At 39.4% G+C, this 22729-nt stretch overlaps 1 protein-coding gene across 3 annotated transcripts; it reads right to left on the minus strand.

Annotated features, from left to right (window-relative positions):
- Positions 1–2130: 2130 nt before the first annotated feature.
- ttll6 (tubulin tyrosine ligase-like family, member 6) lies at positions 2131–21886 on the minus strand. 3 transcript variants are annotated; one of them, XM_049564396.1, is made up of 17 exons: positions 21735–21886; positions 18873–19053; positions 15521–15673; positions 15242–15279; positions 11947–12065; positions 11341–11471; positions 11089–11245; positions 10859–11002; positions 10514–10599; positions 10193–10418; positions 8446–8624; positions 8120–8308; positions 5327–5489; positions 4673–4987; positions 4402–4470; positions 3347–3488; positions 2131–2387 (listed from the first exon to the last, which is right to left on the minus strand). In XM_049564396.1, exons 3-17 carry the CDS (start codon positions 15670–15672, stop codon positions 2131–2133), a joined length of 2367 nt encoding a protein of 788 aa, XP_049420353.1. In that variant the 5' UTR covers position 15673; positions 18873–19053; positions 21735–21886. The 3 variants fall into 3 exon arrangements, with proteins under 3 accessions (XP_049420353.1, XP_049420354.1, XP_049420355.1); XM_049564397.1 differs by lacking the exon at positions 15242–15279; XM_049564398.1 differs by lacking the exons at positions 18873–19053; positions 21735–21886 and having other exon boundaries at positions 15242–15282; positions 15521–15651.
- Between the last annotated feature and the right edge of the window lie 843 nt (positions 21887–22729).

Below are 22729 nucleotides of genomic sequence, written 5' to 3' on the forward strand. Positions count from 1 at the left end.
AAATAATCGCGTAATCTTTACACCTCCAACGCGCATGATGGATCCTCTTTGCTGCTTAAATAAAATGGTTCCAGGCTAAAAAAGATTTGTTCACTAAAGACTATTAGGGTCTCTCAAAATGGAGGATTTTCCTTCAGTCACCGCAGATCAATTTGGCTTTGACCATACAGGCCAAAGATGGAAATGGTACTCGCAGTCCTGAGGGGGATTTTAAGGTCACAAAAACTTTACGCGGCACATTCTTCGCCAACTTTTCTATTAAGATGATCAGGAGAAAATTAAACTCCCGTCTTGGAGTCGTTCAAAGCCAAATTAATTATGAATAAACTTATTCCTAGCTTTATTTTTAATTATTTCTAATGTCTTATTTCCGTTTTGGTTTGTTTAAAACGCTCCTTTTTCTCAGTAGACATCTGGTTGTTTCCACCAACAAGGAGGATTTCCGACATTTATAGACGCAATAAAACCATAAATTCCTTAAATGCAACCATCCATCCTCCGCTTTGATTTGTTTTAGGACGGAAACTCCCACAAAGTGACTTTCGTTTTCTTTAAAATGTTTAATTTGGATAAAAAATACTTCAGAAAAATCAAAGTTTTCACGTTAAGTAAAAGCCTACCTTCTGTTTAATCTAAATGTGGTTCAGTAATCATAAATGTAATTAGGCCTATAATTAAAAGCTGTATTTATTTTCCTCTGCAGGCCTGTGAGTTTCTGTCTCATCTGCCGTGTTTTTATATTATTTCAGGTAAAAAATAAAAACAAATCTTCGGTGCTTCTGCAGGCAGAGGCCTTGCTGCACAAGATTTATTTATTAAAATCTCCTTCGCTTCAAATCAGGCGACGGATTTAGGTTTTATAAGCTTTGGGCGCCTGATTACACATTTACAGCTCCTTCTCGGTCTCTTGCACGACTCCAGTAATAATCATAATATATTTCTGCACAGTAACGCTGCACACAACTATTTTCTGAGCTGTTAAAATCACCCGGCTTCTGTTGTTTTAGAGAATTCCGTCTTTTTTGTCTCTTTCTGTCTTTAGTCTGCGACCAACACAAAGAAACCGGATGCAGAGATGCTGTAAAACTTTATGGCCTCTTTAAACTCTCAGTGAAAAGCTTTAAGAAGAAGCCACACAGACAACTGCGAACTTATATGCGATAATTAATTAATAACTTTGCCGCAAAAATGAACTATGTAAAAACAAAATAATAAAAAAATTAAAGATTTTTTATAATTGTATTCATAAAATAATAATAAAATCATATATTAAAAAAATAGAAATACTAATTGTACTAAAATCATTTTTCTTGGGAAACTAATGAAAAAAAATTCAAGATGATGAAACTAAATCACATAAAAAAAGACATAATTTATTGACCATTGGTGTAAAAACAAAAAATACTTGAGTGCACAAATTTCCTTCAGAAAAGAAGCAGAAGGCCTTAATCTAATTTAATCCCTCAGTTTATCTTCAAATAAGTTTGAATCCTTATTAATACTAATCTAATATTCACTTGGCATCACTGAGCAAATATCAGCTCATATCAACTTCATATTTTTAAAACCAAATGCAGTAACTTTGCCAACACCATAAACACAGTTCACACTGGAGCCTTACCCCTTCCTGCTGTCCGTACTGTGCATATTGTGTGTTTTATTGCATGTATTGTGATTTATTATAAAGTGTTTGGACCAACCTGTGAGGCTGAAAGCAAATTCCCACATTTGTGGACAATAAAGACTATTGTTATTATTATTATTATTGTATCTGCATCACACATGCTGTATGGTGTTAAACCAGGCTCGTCTGCTTTTATTTTGGCACTGTAGGTGAGGTTTGTTTGAGATGATTCATCCCCAGAGCAGAATGTAACACATATGTGAGCACACACAGTGGGTAGAAAAAGTTAAAAAGCCATAACGTTTCAGTGCTGGAGGTTATATAGTGGCAGGCAGAGTAAACTGCAGGAGTCCAGATATAAAATCTATGTACAACCATGAGATGCTCATCGAAGGCACAGTGTGTTTTTGTATTTTCACAGTTTTAAAGCCTCTCTACCTCCAGGTCTCCTCAGGTCCCGTGTGTGTGTCTACTGTGGTTTTAATCCTGCGTGGTGGTCCCGCTCCTCACTGGCCTTTACCGTGCTGCTGGGGGGCTCTGCGGGAGGAGTTGTGGACGATGTGAGAGAAGCCAGGCCTCCTGACCTGGGGCGGGCAAGTGGCGACGACGAGCAGGCTCTGCAGGGCTGCGGGGTCGTGGGACGCGTAGGCGCAGCGCGGGCCTCCTTTTGGGACGTGGTGGATGATGGGGATGCTGGGACGGGGACGGGTGTCGGTGTAGGAGCTGCTCCGGGTGTCCTGCCTGAGAGCCAGAGAGCCTCCGACTGGTGAGGAAACAGAGACGCAACATCTGAAATATAACTGTGAATAAATGGACAACAATCTGTTTCCTGTTGTTCTTATAAGATGAGATAAAACTTTATTTCAGAGGGAAACTGTTGTGCAGCAGTCACAGTGCAAACAGATACCCAAAATACAAAACACTGCCAACAATATGAACAATCTTAATGTTGACTCATACCTAAAAGTGCTTTTAATTGTGTGTTTGATAATGTGGCTTTGTGGAAGCTTCCTTTGTGATTTTAAAATTCACATAAAACAAGACAAAGCAGTGCAATAATAATAAATACATTTAAATTAGGAGTAAAAACTAATTATTGAAGTTGAATGTTATTAATATTTGTGTAATGCACATGATGGACACAATAAAGAAGTCAAACTGAGAGTATCAAAGGCTGTTTTCTTACTTATTTTTCATTTTCTGCTATTAAATTAATCGTCAACTAATGTGATAATTGATTAATCAATTTGAATATTTTTTTTAAGATTTTTTTTTTTTTTTAAATCTCTGACTTTAGCTTCTTAAATGTGAATATTATTTTTTATTTTCACACATTTCTGTCCTCCTCCTCTACAGTAAACTGAACATCTTTGGGTTGTGGACAAAGCCAGACACTGCACTTCATTATTTACCATTTTCTGACATTTTATAGACAAACAACTTATTGATTAATTGAGAAAATAATCAACAGATTAATTAAAAATTAAAATAAACATTAGTTGCAGCCCTAACCTGCATCAGGCAGTTTTTTTTTGTAATATATAAACAAAATATAGCCTACAACAAACAGGGAAATATAAATACTGAATGTACAGCTGAGAAAAAAGCAGCTTGAAATACTGTTTGCAAAAGAAGAAACAACCAAGAGATTAAAAAAAAAAAAGAAATACCTGCCTTTAGCTGCTGTGTTGAGGTCGTGTCGTGCAGAGACGTGTTGTTTACCTGGCCAGTGTATCTGCTGGGCGCTGATGGTCCTGCGTATGTCTGCAGCTCTGCTGTGGCTCGCTGGCTCCGACTCGTTCAGGCTCCTCTGGTCCATGGTGGGCCTGAGCAGGCACTGCTGAGTCGTGTGGGAGTGGATGTGCTGCGATACAGCGCAGATATTATTATGTCATTTTATTCCCACTTCCTGATGATGTTTCATTAGTGCTGAAAATTATCAGTGACATTCACCACCAGGCCCTCTCCTGTGAGGAGCAGCCTGAGTGTTATATAATCGCTGACAACGACCCGAAATCTCAACTGTTAATAAGTCTGCATTCTTAATATGATGATGTGAGTGCTGCAGCAGTTCTGGGGCCGGTCTGCAAAACCCCTGTTTATTTTTAAATTAGGATTAACATTTAAAATGAACTATAAATGTGGATTTACATCTGAATACTTTTGATTTCTAGTTAAAACCAACAGTTGTGTAAAATCGCATGGCCTTTTAATACAATATTTATTTGAAAGAATTTCTATCACACATAATCCTGTGCAAAACTCGAACAATATAAGTCTGATTAGTTGATTAATCAATAAGTTATCTGAAAGACAATTAGCCAGCAACTGGTTTGATAATCAAGTAATTGTTTCGGTCATTTTCCAAGCAAATACTCAGCTCAATTTCAGCTCCTCAAATGTGAGATTTTGCTCATTGTCTTTGTCTTACATGACAGGAAATTAAATGTTTCTAGGTTTTGGTGGGTCAAAAAAGCAAACCATGGGCTCAGAAAAAATAAATAAATGGTGTTATTTTCACAATTTTTAACATTTAGTATATTGACAAATACGCTGCAGCCATAGCTACAGTGTGAAAATGCAAAATGGTTAGAAAAAAATGTTTTGTTTTTGGGGTTTTTTTCGCACCTTCGGGACATTTTTGAAGTAAATAAATCAGAGTAAAATATTTTTGTATTATTTCTTAAAGGGCCAGGGCATCTTGCATCCCTAATGTCTTGGCTTCAGAATTTTTGGATTATTTTAATTAAATCAGTGTTGTCATGTGTTGTCTCTACCTGCCGTGACATCTGAGTGCATTGCTGCTGCTGCTTTGTCCGCTGGGGAAACTGTGTCAAAGACTCCAGCTGAAATAAAAAGAAAAACAGGTGCAGTGACTGGAGGATGACGTAAGCAAAAGTATTATCGTTTAACTGACAACAAATGAGTGAAAATTGAAACCACACTTGCACTTATTTTCCACAAACTCTCCAAGGTATTGGTGTTGTCATGTTGGCAGTTTATGACACACTGAAGGGGAACACAGTACCTGTATTATTTGGGTCTCACCTTCACCTGCTGTTGTCTGTGATGAGGCTGATGACTCTGCTGCTGGGTGCAGGCGTCCTTGGCCTCCTGCAGGACTCCCCCTCCGTCTGCTCGGCCCTGCAGCAGCTGCTGGATCTTGTCCACCACTCCCAGCTCCTGCAGTAGCTTCTTTCTCTGCAGCAGCGCGTTGACCCGCTCCTGCTCCTCCATGTGTGTCTCCTCCTCCTCCTCCTCCTCTTCCTTCCTCTCCTCCGTCTCCTGCTCCAGCTGCTCCTCCTGCTTCTCCACTCGGACTTCGGCGGCTACAGGATCCACCGACACACTGGACAGACACGGCTGCGGAAAAATAAAGAGAGACATTTGATTCAATTTGTTTTTATTGCCTTACTGTGTATGTATGCATTTACAATATATTAGCAATTACTGTCACTGGATAACGTTGATAACACTGTTTGTTTTTCCCGTCTTGACAATAAAAGATATTTGAATTTGAAATGAGAGACGTCCAATAAGAATTATCTGCAGGAATATTATTCTAGCTAATTTAAATTGGGCAAGAGTCCATTTGCTCAAAGGGGTCAGCCAGAATATGAAGCATTCGTCATAAGACTGAAGCTGTTTGACTCCCTCTTGTGGTTTCATGTGGACACTGCATGTGTAATGATGGAGCCTCACCGACTGGAGGTCACAGTCAGGGTTTGAGTTGGGGGGTTGTGCTGGTCCTCGTCGTGGTTTGACCCTCTCCCCCGCCGTCTCCCCCTGCAGGTCTCTCCTCCGGCCTCCCTTCAGGTCTCTCTCCTTCTGCTCCTGCTTCAGACGCAGCTCCTGCAGTTGTTGCCTGAACATAAAAATACACACAGAAACTTTAGCATCTTTCTAAGACATTAAGTCAAAGGATTTTATAACAATAATGATAAACATTTACTCCTATTAAACCCCTTTTGATCATCAAATGCATGTCTATCTTTACTGCAATTATTGTTTTAAAAATTCTCTTGTGTTCTTCTCACTTCTACAATCCTGAAGCAAATCCCAAAAATTAGTTATTAAAATTGAACTGATTAATAATGACAAAAGAATAACAGTCCACTGTTGTAAACCCCTTATGACTTATTATCATTTCTGTATTTAATTATTTATCTACTCATTCTTTAAAAATGATTTATTTACATTATTTGCATATTTATGTTTATTTCTTCTTCAAGATTCAAGCTTCAGTACTTCAGTGCTGTGCAACTTAGTTGTTAGGAATTTGCCTCAGTGTGCTCATGACAACAATCACAGCATCACAGTCACATAAGAAGAAATTAAAACACATAGAGCCTAATAAATAACCTCCACCCCATAAAACATTAGTAGACGTTTGATAGGCTATCAATGGTCAAAGAGCAAAGTCTGGTGCACAATAAGGACAAAGTGAGAGGTTAAAGTAAAGTAATATTGCTTTGCTTTTGTAAAGTGCTGGTGTAGAGTATTTATTTATTTATTTATTTATTTTCTTTGCATAGTTTAAGTCAGGGGTGTCCAAACTTTTTTGGGTGTGGGCTGTGTGAGGTATGATCATGTGAAAATACCTGGTTCTAGCATTACAGAGGTGATTTAAAAAAACAAAACAAAATCACATACAAATGAGAAAAAATGTTTTGTCTTTCAGTGAAAAAGTATTCAGCTTTCCACTGCTGCTGAAAGTGGCGCTTCTCACTGTCGACTTTAAGCTTTGCTGTGGCCATGTCTGCTAACAGGAAGTGTTGGTTGCTGTGTCGTTTGCTTGTTTACCGCCTGTTGATGGAAACCCATTGGTTCCTGTTGCCATGGGACTTGTGTATAATTTAACTAATAAGTCTATTCTAGACAATAAAGCACAATATTTTCAGTTGAAAATTTTGTACAAAATATTGCCTACAAGAAAAACGCTTTTTATTTGGAATATGGAAGATGATGAAAATTGTCGCTTTTGTAAATCTTTTGGATAAACATTAAGAAATGGCTGGCATTGCACTCAATTATGTTAAATATGTGCCCTCAAACAATAATAGTTGGTGAACTGGGAAATAGATGTCCTAGCAATGTAAACACTGTTATTTTGTTAGGCAAGAGATTTATTTTTGAAAGCAAAGGAAAAGAAAGACTGACACTTCCCACTTTTCTCTTAAAACATTATTTTAGGTTGGAAGATATTATTGCTAACAGACAGGGAACAAGGAATGATTGTGATAAAAAATGGAATTCATTAAGGCCAAGTCTAGAAGAATGATGAGATTTTTCTATTTATTTGTTTGTCTTTGTTACGTTTTATATGTTTGTGATGTTTTGTTGTGCTCTCGTTTTAATTGTTGTATTGTTTTGGAGTGGTTTTGTTTTGTTTTTGTGCAGTTTCATGGTATTTGTCTTGTTTGGATAATTTTAATATTCAAAATAAAATAAAAAAAAGAAGTAAAAAACAAAAAAAACCCTGCCATCACAAGGTGAACAGAAAATGCAAAGCAATCTTGCTTGATTAAAGAATATCGTGTGGTGGGCTACATGAAGTATATTTTGAGGGATTAAAATCAGAGATTTAAAATCAGTCTGCGGGCCACGATTGGCCCCCAGGCCAGACTGTGGACACGCCTGGTTTAAGTTATATAGCCCCTGAATGTTATCTTGACTACTGACAAAAACTAAAAAATGATCTTTATTCAAAAATGACAGAAGTAAGAGCAAGTCTCCACCAAAGTACATTCAAGTATATTAATTTTGTTAATTGACTCCATTAGCCTTTGTCATCTATGTCTCAGACTCAGCGGAGGAAACAAACTCAGTAAGCTACATTTACTTAAATACCGTACTTAAGTACAGTTCAGAGTTACTTGTACTTTACTTGAGTATTTCCATTTTCCAACATGTCATACTCCGCTACATTTATCTAATTACTTTACAGATTCAGATTAACGACATGAAACATAATCAACAAACAAATTATGATGTCTTATTATAAGTTACGATAAGATGAGACCAATACCTGGACTAAATTCACAAGCTACCCAACGGTATATAAAGTAATTCAATTAACCCCACCTTTACCAGCTGCAACACATTAATGCATCGAAAATTACAATCCAATAATATATAATATAATATTCAGAAATGGATCATACTGCACAATGAGTACTTTTACTTTCAGTACTTCAAGTATATTTTGATTAAGTAAGATTTTGAATGCAGGACCCCACTTCAAAACAATCTAACTATCTCTTTAGATGATAAACAATTTATCAAAATGGGTACCGATTAGTGAAAAAGAGAAAACACACTGAGCATTTATGCACAAACTGAACCAAACTCCCTCTCCTTTATCTTGTCTTTCCACTGTCCTACTTTTTCTGCATAGACATCATCATGAAGTCCATGCCGAAAGAAATCTCTGTGCATCACTAAAAGCCTCTTCACTGAACTGTGCTGGGCATGTTAAAAGCGTGCTGCAGGTACCTGGCACACTCCTCTCTGGCCTTGGATGCTGCCGTCTCCTGAAAGAGCGAGCTGCTGTGTTTGAAGTACTTGTCGTATTTCTCCCCTCCCTCTCTGGGGTAGATCCTCTTGAAGCCTCCCAGGTGTTTGGCCTCGTACCTCTCCATCTGCTCCACCGTGGCTGCCTGGCACTGACGCAGCTCCTCTGACCTGCACACACACACACACACACACACACACACACACACGCAGTAACAGTCACCTGCATGTGTCTGCAGGAGACACACAGGAACAAGTGTATGACCTTGGGAAAGGAAACACACCATTTGTATCTGACAGAACTGTACCTGGCCTCTCTGGTGCTGTTCTGCTGCAGCCTCTCCTTCACCCTGCGTCTCTCCTCTTTGGTGATCTTGCGGCGGTCGCAGGCGCCCAAGTTGATGAGAACCAGAGTGTCGTACAGCAGCGCATCCTTCACCTCGCGGTCCAGCTGCGAGTCGGTGGTAAAACTTGGGGAGTGATTCACCTGGAATACAAATATACTAATTGATCTAAACTTCTAACAGGATCAGGGATTTCTTTAACTCCTTTAACTTTATTACAAACTCCTGCTGTGCAGCCAGATTTTGTTCAATACCACGGACATTTATTTTAAATTCTAGAGGAGACCCTTCAGTTTGAAAATATACCAAATATGGCTGAATTTTAGGAAAATGTGTATAAAATGATGCACAATACATGCAGTGGTAGGATGTAACTAAAGGCAGATTTATACTTGTACATTAGCTCTATGCAGAGCCTGCATCGTAGCCTGTGCACACGTTGTAAGCATTTATACTTGTGCAGTGGTGTGTCTGTGTCACTCTGCAGTTACACCTCTAAAACACCAGTCAGCGGTGGGGTTTTGGTGCTGTTAAGTTTAATTGATTTAAAAGACACATTAAACATGGCTTAATAGAGACAATGTCAAACACAAGCACACAAATCAGCTTCACTATAACTCGCGGCATTCACAGACAAAACACTTGTCTTTATCTGGACACATTTTCCCCACAAATACAACATGCTAACGTTATTAGCACAAGCCTATGGCATTTTACATTGTATAAATTAGCCTAGCGACAAGCAGAGATGTCCTCCACTCATATGAAGCCAGGATAAATCACACACAAGACTTTAAATGATATATTTTGGGGGGCTTTATTGTCATTGACATATTGACATTTCTGGGGAGGTGCACATCGATTCGATGCAGAAGTATAAATCCTGCTTAAGGACATTTACGTAAGTTCTGTGCTTAACTACAAGTTAGAGGTACTTGTACTTTACATACGTGTTTTCATTTTATGCTATTTATACCTCTACTCAACTACAATTTGGAGGAAAATACTCCACTACATTTATTTAACAGATTTAGTTACTTTTCAGGTTAAGATTTTACCAAAAATTAGCTCCATGCCATCAAGCGAATACTTCTGACAAATACTTTTACTTCTGATACTCTGACTACACTTTGCTGATAATACTGCAATTTTGAATGCATAACGTATGTTTACTTGTAGCTGAGTAATTCAGTTATTTGAATACATCTACCTCCACTGAAGACATGAAGAGTATTTCAGTTTGATGGAGGCAGTAGTAGCCCAGCATCTCTCTTGTTCAGTGATGTAAAATTACTGTTTTTGTCAGTGGAGTCTGACTCTGAGGAGAGCTGAGATAAGTCTCACTTCAGTTTCAGTTCCCTGTTGGAAAGGGCTGTCTGTCTGGGGAATCACTAAACATATGACTGGATAAATGAGACTTGGATTACTCTGTATTTGTTGTGTACGAGTTTGTAAATGTTTTGATATACTTTTGCTGTTATTAAACATGGAACATTATGACTTGAATGCATCAAATTTTCTTCATTTCTTGTTCACCGTTGAAGCATGTGAGAAAAAACAAGTTAACACAAGGAGAAGTAACTGAGCTTGCTATAGGACAAAAAGGGTAAAATTGGATTGACACTTGACACTTCTGAGAACCTGAAGATGACAACAGTTAATCTGCATATTTATGGTTGATATATTAAACAGAGGAGTCATGGTCTCTCACCTCCAGCACCCAGGGTCTGAGCCGGTGATCCAGCAGTACATCGAAGCCCAGGATCTCGAAGCAGGCGCTGCCGGTGGTGTGGTTGGGGAAGCACGTGTGGTAGTTATGCTTGAGGATTGGATGAGCAGAGATCAGAGTCTTTATGATGACGTCCTCAATGTCATTCCACATCTTGTCTGTGTTGCAGCTGATGGACTCCAGGAGCTTGTTCAGGGTGGACAGCTTTCTGTGAGACAGTAAACAACAAACATGCAATAAATATACAGTATTATAAGTAGTATTAGTGCTATGACACAACAAGCATGTTGTCTATGTGTTTACCGTTTGCTGCCTGTGTCCTCATCACGGACAAAGTTCTCACTGTTCTTGTTGATGGAGTAATTGGTGAGATGCATGCACACATCATCCTGACATGAGAGACATCACATACGAGAGAGAAATATACAGATTGATAAATAGAAAATAAAAAAAGATAATAAATAATTGAACAGATAAATAGCACTGCAGGTAAAAGGAAAAATATGGGTTTTTGATTTTGTGGTGAACTGTCCCTTTAATAGCTTTCAGACAACAATAGCACAGAGGAAAAAAATATTGTATATCAGGCTTTGATGAGCACACAACATTTGTCAGTATAGAATATCACCAGACTCAAACATTTCTCACCACGTTGCCGTGTGTTGGTTCGCTGTACTTTGTGGTGCAGAAGCGAGCCAGTCCCTCCTTGAACATGAATATGCTGAATGGGTCACATGACGTCACCAACACGTAGATTCGCAAGTCAAACTTGTAACCGTCGATTATAAAAGGCTGAGGAGGGAATACAAAACATGTTTAAACATCAACCTGTGTGTGTGTTTCTTTCTGTGTGTATGTGTTGTTGAACAGACTCTCACCTTGGAGACGTAAACCTGGCAGATCATATGTTCTCCAGGTTGAATGTCTTTACTTGACTTGGTGATGATGATGCCTTTGCCTTGGCAACCGGTGTCTGGCTTACATATGTACGTCTTGCTTTTTTTGGCCCTGGTGTAAGCTTGGAAGTCACTGTAACTGCAACATGTAACCAGGTAAGGAGTTAGTATGTTAAGACACGCAGAGAGAAACAAGATAGGAGAGTAAAATCACATTGAACAGTGCAAACTGACTCTGCAGGAAGGCACCACGTTCTGGGGAAGATGTTGTAGTCTTTGGGGAAAAGCTTCAACATACGGTTCATGTTTCTTGCCAGCAAGTCTTTGCGGCAGATCTCACTCATCCCTGGGAAATGGTTAATTTTCTGCAAAGACAAAAGAGACACACACAAGTGTGTTTACAGCGGAAGTGTTCAGCTGGCATGTGAGAGGTTTTATGAGGTATTTTATGTGCAAGATTTACACAGTCTGAGGGAGATATTACAAAGTAAACAGATCCACTTTATTCATTCAGAGAGATACTGGTGCTGAATACTTCCTGCTCTAAATTACACAAGTAGGTTACAAATTAATTGCTTGATCTGAAAAGCTGTTATGAGCAATAAGGAAATGACACAATCTCATAATCTCTGTGGAAATCAGTATTTCTCATCATTTCATGGCCATATCATGCAGAAGAATTTAAATTACATGTTGGGATATTAAAATTTGACAGAGCAGGATGACTGCTCCCAGCTGAGTTATCTTCAGCTTAATTCATACAATTGAATTCAGTTTAATTAGTCCTCAGTGATGAGTGCAGTGATGTGGGAGTTAGTGTGAGTAAATCTAGTGGAATACCTGGTAACGCTTCATGTCCTTAACACGGTCTAAAGACACAGAGCAGTCCGTCCAGAACAGCGTCCAGTCGTCGCCCTCAAATGCCTCTCTGAGACCGTATCTGCGAGCAGCACGCCGCACTGTGAAAAAAAAACAATGTAAGTGTGCTTTCCCTGTATTGCACTGACTTGACAAATAAAAAAAGCCCTGTTTTCCTGAGTAATTTTTTCTGTTTTTCGGAGTAATTCATTTATTTTCTGTTTTTTGGTGTAATATTTTCTGTTTTTCTGAGTAATTTTTTTCTGTTTTCGTGGTATTTTTTTTTCCTGAACGAGGAGACCAGATACTTCAAAATCTCGCAAGAAGCTCCCACCTGGCACCTACAAGTGACCAGTGCCTGCATAAAGTCAACAAACTAATGAAAACACCATCTATATGACTTAAAGACAAGAGTATCTCCCAGTGTCTCAAACCCAAAACAAAGTAAAACTGGATTAAACTAAACAAGCGGGTCATGTTTGCTTCCATTGTATCGAGCTCTCAAGAAAGGAATGAAAGCGTCTGTTGTTCTATTGCTCTCTTAACTCAGAAAAAAATACTCAGAAAAACAGAAAAAAAATTACCACGAAAAACAGAAAAATAAAAAAAAAAAATACTCCAAAAAAACAGAAAAAATGACTCAATAAAACAGATTTTTCTTTATTTGTCAAGTGAATGCAATACGCTTCCGTACATGTGTCTGTTAAACTTTGCAAGGACTGATCTAGGAGTCACAGATTATACGGAAGCATAATGCATTCACTTGAGAAAAGAAATTCTGCTCTCAACAAGGCTGTCATCTCATTAATTCAGAAAAACAAGAGCAGATTATTTTTTCCATGAACTCTTTTCTCATAATTGTGAGATAATAATCTTGTTAATTTTGATTTTTTTTCTCTAGTGAATGCATTATACTTCTGTAGGATTAACCATAAATCATGTAACGATAGATAAAATACATTAAAAATACACTCCATGGCCAAGAGTATATGGACACCCAAAAAGTACACCCATATGTGATTGTTCAGTGTCTCATTCCAAAAAAACATAAAACATAAATCTGGTGCTCTAACAGCCTCCACTCTTTGGTTGCAGTCTGTCCAGCCCATATTGAGCCTGGCTGCAGGGGTCTGCTCCATAGGGTGATCACAAGCTGTATTCACAAAGCTTCCTGGTACAAAGAGACGCTCCTAGTGACAAACTTCTGAGAATATTCTCCCCTTAAAGTCAAGACTGGATCCTGGTAAACATAAAATCTATTCACAAAGCATCTCAGCCCTTAAAGGCTCTCTAAGTCTTCCTAAGCTTGATAAGTTTTTGTCACATACAGCAAACATCTCCTCACAATCTGCTAGCTACATGTCCTCTGAATATGCTGTGAAAAAGTCCGGTCTCTGTAGGCAGCCCAGGCTCCGTAAATGGCAACAAAAACATCTGGATCCAGGCTGCACCAACCAGCCAGCGCAAGACCAGCGAAAGCAAGCACACACACATGAACGCGGTGCCCAGAGAGGCAGTTAGAGCTACAGGCTGCAATGAGGCTAAAAGGCGAGCTAGCTCTCTTGTGTTTGATAACATTGTTGAAAGTAAACAGAAGTGAAGTGTTTTTGTTGCCATATGCAGAGCCTGGGCTGCCTACAGAGACTTTTTCACAGCATATTCAGAGGACATGTAGCTAGCGGATCGTGAGGAGATGTTTGCTGTATGTGACAAAAACTTTTCAAGCCTATGAAGACTTAGAGTGCCTTGAAGAGAGCTCCTCAGGTGAAAAACCATTAGGAGTAGGGAAGAGGACTTCAAAGAAACCTAAGAGTTTCTTAAGCAGAGACGAAACTGGTGGAAAGCCAAACAGGCAGGAAAAATATTCTCCAAATGCTGACTGACAGTGAGATAATAAAATGCTCCAGATTAGGTTGAGCAGGGGTAATGCACTTGTTTAGCACCTTTCTAGTCTTCCGACCACTCAAAGCACTTTAACACTACGTCATATTCACCCATTCACACACACACTCACACACTGGTGGCAGAGGCTGCCATTTAAGGTGCCAGCTTGTACACACTCACAACAGCCACTGGGAGCAATTTGGGGTTAAGTATCTTGCCCAAGGATACTTTGACATGTGGACTGGAGAATCCAAGGATCAAACTGCCATTCTTCTGATTAGCAAACAACCTGCTTTATCTCCTGAGCCACAGCCCCCACAGAGTGCTCACAACACTACGATATTTAGCAAAACACAACAGTGCAGCAGTGATGACTTGGGTCTGTCTCAGCCTTCCATCAGCAGAGTGATCACACTAACAATTACAGCACTTTCACGGTCTTGTATTGTGACACAGTTCATTTCATTTCCACTGGGTGTCAACCCCTTTTTTAATCAACCAATCACAGCTTTTAAAAGAATGTGTCACACGTAGCAAAGGGGTCAACCACACCTTGTCACTAAGGTCCCTAGAAATTTTTACGCTAAGTTGGGAGTATTCTTAGAATGTTTGTGAATACGGCCCCAGATGAGGGCTCTGGGCAGGCCAGTCAAATTCCTGCATGTCAAACTGGGAAAACCAATTCTTTATGGAGCTGGCTTCCTACACAAGGGCACTGTTATGTTTAAACAGGAAAGGGGCCAACACACACGACGGCAGCATGCTGAAAGAGTGGTTAGCATTATCGTCTCACAGTAAGAGGGTTCAAACCCTGGGGTGTGGGAGCCCTTCTGTGTGGAGTTTGCATGTTCTCCCTGTGTCAGCATGGGTTTCCTCCAGGTGCTCCAGCTTCCTCCCACAGTCCAAAGACATGCAGGTTAATTGGTGACTCTAAATTGTCCATAGGTATGAATGTGAGTGTGAATGGTTGTCTGTCTCTATGTGTCTGCCCTGTGATAGTCTGGTGACCTGTCCAGGGTGAACCCCGCCTCACGCCCAGTGTCAGCTGGGATAGGCTCCTGCCCCCAGCGACCCCTCATAGAATAAGCGGTGACAGAAAATGAATAAATGAATGAGGGGCCGCAAAGTTCACAAACTGTTCAAAAATACAATTGTACGCTGCAGCATTAAAATTTCTTTTGACTTGTATGAGGGAGCCAACCCCAAACCATGAAATAGGCTCACTGTTGGCCATGTAGTATATCTAGTGCTTCCCATCTTCCAACACAGTCTCTGTTTCGCTCCAGGAATTCACGCTACACAACTTCAGTGTTTGTGAAACATGAACAGCTGTGATGGTGTGGCATAATGTGGATATATATTTGTGATTTAGACATCTTTGGCCCAAACGTACCACTTTCATATTTGCAGTTGGTGAGGTTGATCCACAGTCATCTGGAAGAGAAGAGAGACAGACAGAGGGACAGACATCTGCTTTGCTGCAAGGTCCTACAAATGCCTCATTACACTCAGATTCCTTTCCCCAAATGATGACGACAAACGAGAACACAAAAAGTTAAGAGCCTCCAGGACAAGTTGCAAAATCATAACTGTCAGAGTGCTCAGAGGTAATGTACCTGCGATGGGACATAACTGTGGAAGTACAAATGGAGGAGATCCAGCAGTAAAGTACCTCTTTTTGCCTTTCCTTTTCTTCTTGTTGTTGATGGGCGGCGGGGTGCTGGTGCAGGCTTCAGTTTGGCTTTCGCCGCCCTCTCCTTCTCCCTGCTGCTCAGATTTATGTGCATCTTCATTTTTGTCTGGGCTGTCCACAGGTAGACCCATCCTGGGGTGAGCACAAACAATAACAAATGAGTTCATCTGACTGTGAGCAAATACAAAAAAGCTTGTGACTGTCTACACACACGCACACACAAATTAGCCCTCTTCTATTTTTGACACTCATTGACATGGTATGTTTGTAATGGGACGGGCTGTGCGGCTTCACAATGAAATTCAATCAAACAGAACCAAGTACATGCTGTGAGTGCGCGCACGGACTCATGTTTCCGTTTCCATTTCTCTCATCAGGTGAGTGCTCTGGCTGTCGGCACATTGTCAGACGCTGGCATTCAAGAGTTATTGTGGCAGGACGAATACAATAGTGAGCAATAGGGTGACGATAACAAGGAGGACTTCAACCACAACTTTAATTTCACTATCTGGAACACCAAAAAGTAGAGTGAGGTCAACAATACAGTGATATGACTTAAAATATGTGAGTCTTCAGGTTTTTATGTCCCTGTGATGAGTCTTACAAGCGTCCACTTTACCCATTTGTCATTTAACTCTGTTGAACTCTGTCCAGCCACAATTTCACAGTAGGAAGGTTCTCATGATCACCTTTTTGGTCACCACTAATTAACAAGATGATGGTCCTCGAGTCAGGTTAGCTAAATACAGTACAACATGTGTCTTTGGTGTTTCATAACCTAGTATCACTTTTAACACGACTCATGCAACATCCCAAATTGTTTCCCTTTTTCTGACACTGTTTACTGTCTACAGTAAAAGCTTTTTGAAAATGCAACGACACTAAAGAGACTGTCACATTCCTTCTATCATGAGTGAGGTGCACATTCATGTTCTTGTGCAGTATTCCCCCACAATGCAACACTCAAATGAAATGGAGCAGGTGTTCACAGCTGGAAAGAATTGTAAATAAATTGTGGATGGTGTTGAAACAGCTCCAGAGAGATCTTGTTAAATAAAAATAAGTAACCAATGTTAAACAAAGACAGTTTCCTTTCTATTTGTGTCATTCCAGAGTCACATACTGTGTCATTTCCTGTTAGCAGGGTAAAGTATGTAAATTATTTGTATACTAACTGCTAGAGAAGTAAACTCTTCCTATAAACAATGTAAAGACTCAAACTAAAGTAATCACTTAGGACCCACTAGAAGTGTGGTGGTGTATTTATTTGCAGAGACTTTGCCTTCTGCCTATATGCTCTTATTTTCTTCTTCATTTGCTGTGTGTGGGCAGTGCACAGGTGATGTCAGGACTTTAAAAAGTTTTATAGCAACCATGTGTCTGATCGTAAGCAGCAGGCATCCAAGAGGAAGTTACAAAAATCAAAGACACAGTGCTGAAAGATGCCAATATTATAAAGTGGCTTTCACTTTTGCTGGTGATAATGTTTACAAACAGTAGCCGACAATTCCTGCTTAGTACACGTTTAAGAGTCTGCAGCCTTGCTCTTGTGAGACTGCACTTGAGCTAAATGATCAGGTCAGCATGCTAACATGCTCAAAATGTATGTTCACCATCTTAGTGTACCATGTTAGCATGCTAATTAATGCTAATTAGCACTTAACACAAAACATAGCTGAGGCTGATGGGAAACTGGGGTTTGGATAGAGTGAAATTTTGACCCTGAAGACGGCGTTAGAGGAAAAGTTTAAGCTTCACCACAATTCATGCTGAGGGGAAAGGGCATGTTTGTACCAACTTTCATGGTAATCCATCCTGTTTTTTAAAAGCTTGAAAGGATCATTAAAATCATGGGGATTCATCCTCTGGCATCCATAAATGTCTGTAAAAGCAATTCATGACAATCCATCCAGTTGTTGAGATGTTTCAGTCCAGACCAAAGCGATGGACCAAGTGATCGTCACTTCCTTCCATAGAGTGCTGCCTCCAGCATGGCTAACAAATAAAGTTTATAGGAATAAACTAAAGTAAGTTTACTTCTTTCTGAACCATCTCTGGTTCCACTTCTGTGTTCTTCTTCTGTTCTATCCATCTGCACTCTGACCCCAGCAATCGTCACGGCAGCGTCTCAGCTGTTCTCCTCTGCCTCCTATCTGGTGTCTTGTAGGGTTGAAGGTGAGGTCAAGTTGATTCCTGGTAATGATCCTGACAGAATGCTGAGGGGGGGGGTGGCAGTAAGGAGGGACATCCCAGGTACACTGTGGGAGGTTATGGTGCTAGGTAACAGTATTCTGATCCAATGATCTGGATAATCCTGGCCCTGAACTGTGAGCTTTACACTGGGCCGAGACGCCCCGCTGACCTCAGCCCGGATACAGTTACAACCCCGCAAAGGATTTCTCCAAGGCTCTCCCCCAGCATGCAACAACAACAGGTACATGACAACACCTCTGTAATATTTGTCCTCAACCAAGAACTACAGATCATTCAATATTCAGGCAACACCTTGGCACGCCACACTGGCACTTACTATTGTCTACCTTCCTATCAAAACTAACAGACTGCAGCAAAACACACCAATCCAGGTCATTTGTTTAGAGGGAGTACACCTGCAATTTAAACATCTAGCTCTTGCTGCTATGTAGATTGTCACTGTCTACTTAGAATTGCAAATTAGCACAGAACACTCTCCTTCACATTTAAACACTCACAATGAATGCTGCAACTAACTACAAAATTGTTACCGAAGTCCAATGTCTTGTTTTAAAACTCCCAATTTAGTCTGACAACAGTCCAAAAAACCCAAAGGTGTTTTGTCTGTGACAATATGAATAGAAAAGCAGCAAAGCTTCGCATGTTTGAGAAGAAACAGTGCACAAATGCTATCTAATTTTTAGTGAGTTATTAAATTATTAAAATCACTGTAAGCTGATTTTCTGTTGATTAACGAATTGATTATTCAGCCAAGTCTTTCCGCACCATTTGCATTCACTCTGGTTTCAATGATGTAACACACTCAGTTGCCAGTTTAACAGACACACCTTAAGCTAAAACTGATGCACTCAAATCCAACAACTCTGTAAAACAAATCCTCTCTTCATAAAGGTTAAATATATATATTGAAAAAGTGTTGGATCAACTTTGTGGTCATCTTGGAGGCTATTGCTTGTGATGCTGTTGAATATAATCTAATATTCAGTCTGCCCTCATTTATATCAATGGAGTGAACGTGAGCAAATAGAAGCAACACTTCATCTGTCCTTTATAAATTGGCAACTGCGTAACATTATTTGCTGTCACTGTCTTCATCTCAGAAATGTCTCTTACTCACCTGCAGTGTTACGCCTACATCTGTGAGGACAAAGGTGTTGGAAGATGCTGTCTCCCCCGTACGGCCGTCTCCACACGTCTTTGATGCACGAAGCTTTGTTTCAAGAGCCCTTCAAGACGCTGTCACACTCCTCAGCAGACAAACCAATGAGCCGCATCTCAACTTCGTCTGCCTCTGGATTCTTTGAAAGAAAACAGAGTAGATTCATATCATCACAAGGATGGCTTGGTTCAGATTGTCTTACACACTCAAGCAACGGGCCCAGCGGTGGATCTGGTGACCAATTAGAAACTGTGGGGACAAACACCTGATCCCTCCCGACATGATGGAGAGAAAATGAGCAGGAGCCCTCAGCAGGGAGCAAGAGGAGAGGGATAATCCCTGATATTTGTTCACTGAAATAGGAGATGTGTTTTTCAACGCCCCGAGTTGTTAAATTTAAATCTGTGCTGAAAAGCGGCATGGTGGTGTGTGGTGTAAGTGAACAGGTTGGACATCCATCTTGTTGGCCATGTTGAAACAGAGAACCTTCAGTTGAAGCTTAGCCTTCGACTGAAGACATTAAAAATGGAGAGCATGCAGAAGGGGAAACGTTGGTCAGTGAAGAATAGAAAGTAGACAAACAGGACGCTGTAGCTTGTGTTTCCCAATTGTCATCACAGCTGACCAGGTATCAGTCAGATAAAACAAGACCGGATGATAAGGAAGTGGAAGAACACAAAATGACAAAATCATGGCGTGGCTACAGTCATGTGCTGAAACTATTTCTTGATTAAGTTAGTCTTTCTCATCTGCTAAGCCTCCAGCACTGATTAAATTGACAAGTCCTGACTGTGTGTGTACTTGCAGGTATTTAAAGTGTGTGTGTGTGTGTGTGTGTGTGAGAGAGAGACAGAGAGATGGGCAACATGAGCTCTCATACAATTACAGAGCAGGGCAATTATCATTTAATGTGACACTGGTGTGTTTTTATAGACATATTAAATGCAGGTAGGAGAAGTTTGTGCACTCTTTTCTCTCACGCATAGAAATAGATGGTCCGAGGTGTATTGTTAAAAGGCAATGACAAACAACCAATTTTTGTAATTTAGTTTTGCGTGTAAAGAAATACAGCTTTGTGAATTGAATATGCAAACTGATTAGTTTTCAAATCCTGTTCTACAAGATCATTAATCATTAAGATCATTAAGTTTTGTGCACCATTTTCTAATTTGTCGTGCAACTGGTATCAAACATGCTCAAGCCAGCTCAGGCCACATCAATAACATTAATTAGGCAACATGATCGGGTACAGATTGTACCTAAAGTCTTGCCAAGAAATCAGAATGATAAACACAATGACTTCATGAAAGGTGAGCTTTTGATGAGTAAGTAGGTGAGGATAATGTGTAGCTACAAATGGCACTCACAGTTGGCCATACAGTATGAGCCCAATGGCTCACAGCCAAACTAAAATAAAATTATGATATCTTCATCATTTTTAAAAGGAGCGCCCTCTGAATGAAATGTACCAAGGAGAAAACTAAAATGAATCTAACTGATATAAACTGATTTCAATACAGTCGCAGTGGGTGAACCAGATAACATTAGCTTTATCATAAAACAATTAGAATATATAACAATTTAGATCTGTAGCGGTACAGTTTCTGCAGCTGGTTAATGTCACAGGTGTTGCACTGAAATCTATGACCCCTTAGACGCTTTGACAATGGCACCACAGACAGTAATCTAGACACCTCTGGCCTCCATGTTTCTGCTATTACAGCTATCACAATGTGTCACCATATCTTTAGTGTTCAGATAGAGTCACATTTACAGTATTTTCACAGCTGTTATCCAGTTTTTTTTAATAACAGTTATACAGGATGATAAAGTCACATGCAGTGGTAATACTGCACAGCTTAAACTCTTCATCAGGTCAGTCAGATGTATTTACTACTCACATAACACGGTAAAAATGCACATTTGTACAGCAGCACACTGATTTATCAAAGAAAATTAAATTAAGTTTGCTCACAAGTAGTGGTGGAAAGTAAGTACATACAGCAGGAACTATACTTAAGTAGAAGTACCTCAAAATTAACTTGGGTATTTCTATTTCATGCCATTTTATACTTCTACTTTTACCTATTTGGCAGCTAAAGTTACTAGTAGCTTTTCAGATTATTTTATAACCCATCAATTTATTAAAAAAAAGCTACACCTTGATAAAGTATAAAAATGTATTAATGTACCAGTGTTAATAATCCAGTAATATGATAATATCACATAATAATATAGACAAAATCTCACAGGGCTGGATCTGCCTTGTGGGAACTTTTAATACTTAAAGTAGAATAAGCTGATAACACTGCTGTACTTTTACTGAGTAAGTAGCGTTTTTAAAGGCAGAGCCTTTACTTTAACTGAGAATTTTACATTTTAGTATAGCTACTTTTACTTGAGTACAGGCTCTTGAATACTCCTTCCACCACAGCTCATTAATAGGACTTTAAAACATCTCAAAGTGTCTGGTAATTATAAAAAACAGCACTTTAGCTTAAAGACTTTCACGTTTAAAACATTCAGGAGCAGAATTAAAACGTAAAACATGTCTGAAATTTATTTTCACTCATCAACGGACACTTATTAATAATAAAAGACGCTGTTTAACGCTTCAGTTTGTCAGTATCTTCACACAAAACCAAGCTAAACCCCGCAGCTAACGTATAGCTAGCCATACGCTAACTATAGGTGCCATGCTGTTGCCATGGCAACGCAATGCTGACTTCTCCCGGAGCGATGTCATGCTAACTACCGGCTAGCGACAGACTTCAAAAATCAACTTTTAAACGACTAAACACGTCATTAACGTGACTTTACCGTTAGAGGAAAGTGTGTCCTCTTGTTCCGGTGAGTCCCAACAACCGAGCAGCGTTGTGTTCTGTCGTCGTTGTTGTTGTTGTCGAGTCGTGTTGTTGTGTTCTTGGCTCGAGGCACGGAGGAGACGTAACCTACAAATGTAAACATGAATGAACTCGAGGCACACGCGCGCCCTGCCTGTTCAGATGGAACGGCCCCTTTCAGCCATCAGCCAATCACAAGCAACGGGGTGTGAGCGGTGTCGTCTCTGATTGGTTGTTGGCTCACCGATGAGAAAAGATACATCTCCCAGATGATCCACAGGTGCACCTTGCAGCAGAGATCATGTATTCTGTTAAAAGAAGGTAATTATTAAAGAAAATTAAAAAATGTTTATCTGAAATCAAAATTCTGATCATGCATGCGGTGAAAAAATGTACATATTAAATAATATTTGTCATTTGATTGCATAATACAGAGAAACTATCTGTTTATTCCTGTGTGTATGAGCTTTTTTCTTATATTTTTTCAAATTACATAACACTTGACTTATATATTGACTTTTTTTCTATTTTCTATTTAACGTTGGTCATTGCTGCGTTTTATACATTAACATATAATATCAATATAAACTCCTTTCCCCACATACTTACACAATATCTATTTGTCCAGTATTGTTGTCCATCTGTTATTTTTATTTAGCCTACTTAAGAGCAATCCAAGAAGAGCCCACATAGGCTTATATGTGTACACATACTTGGGCATTAATTGTGATTTTAATTCTGATTCTATCTTATATCTTATTTATGTTTTATTTTAAGCTTTTAGGCTACTATTTTCTGTTGAGAATCTAATTTTTTTTTGTTTTTATATGGATGAGCTTATTTTTCTTTTCTTTTTTAAAATATATTACATATTTGAGTAGCACTGTTAGAGGGAACCAGCAATCCTCATTGTTGTTGGGAGACAACAATGCTAGTCCAGCCTACAAAATAAGTCATTGTCTTTGGGATAAA

The sequence above is a fragment of the Epinephelus fuscoguttatus genome, linkage group LG20, assembly GCF_011397635.1.
Source record: "Epinephelus fuscoguttatus linkage group LG20, E.fuscoguttatus.final_Chr_v1".
NCBI lineage: Eukaryota > Metazoa > Chordata > Actinopteri > Perciformes > Serranidae > Epinephelus > Epinephelus fuscoguttatus.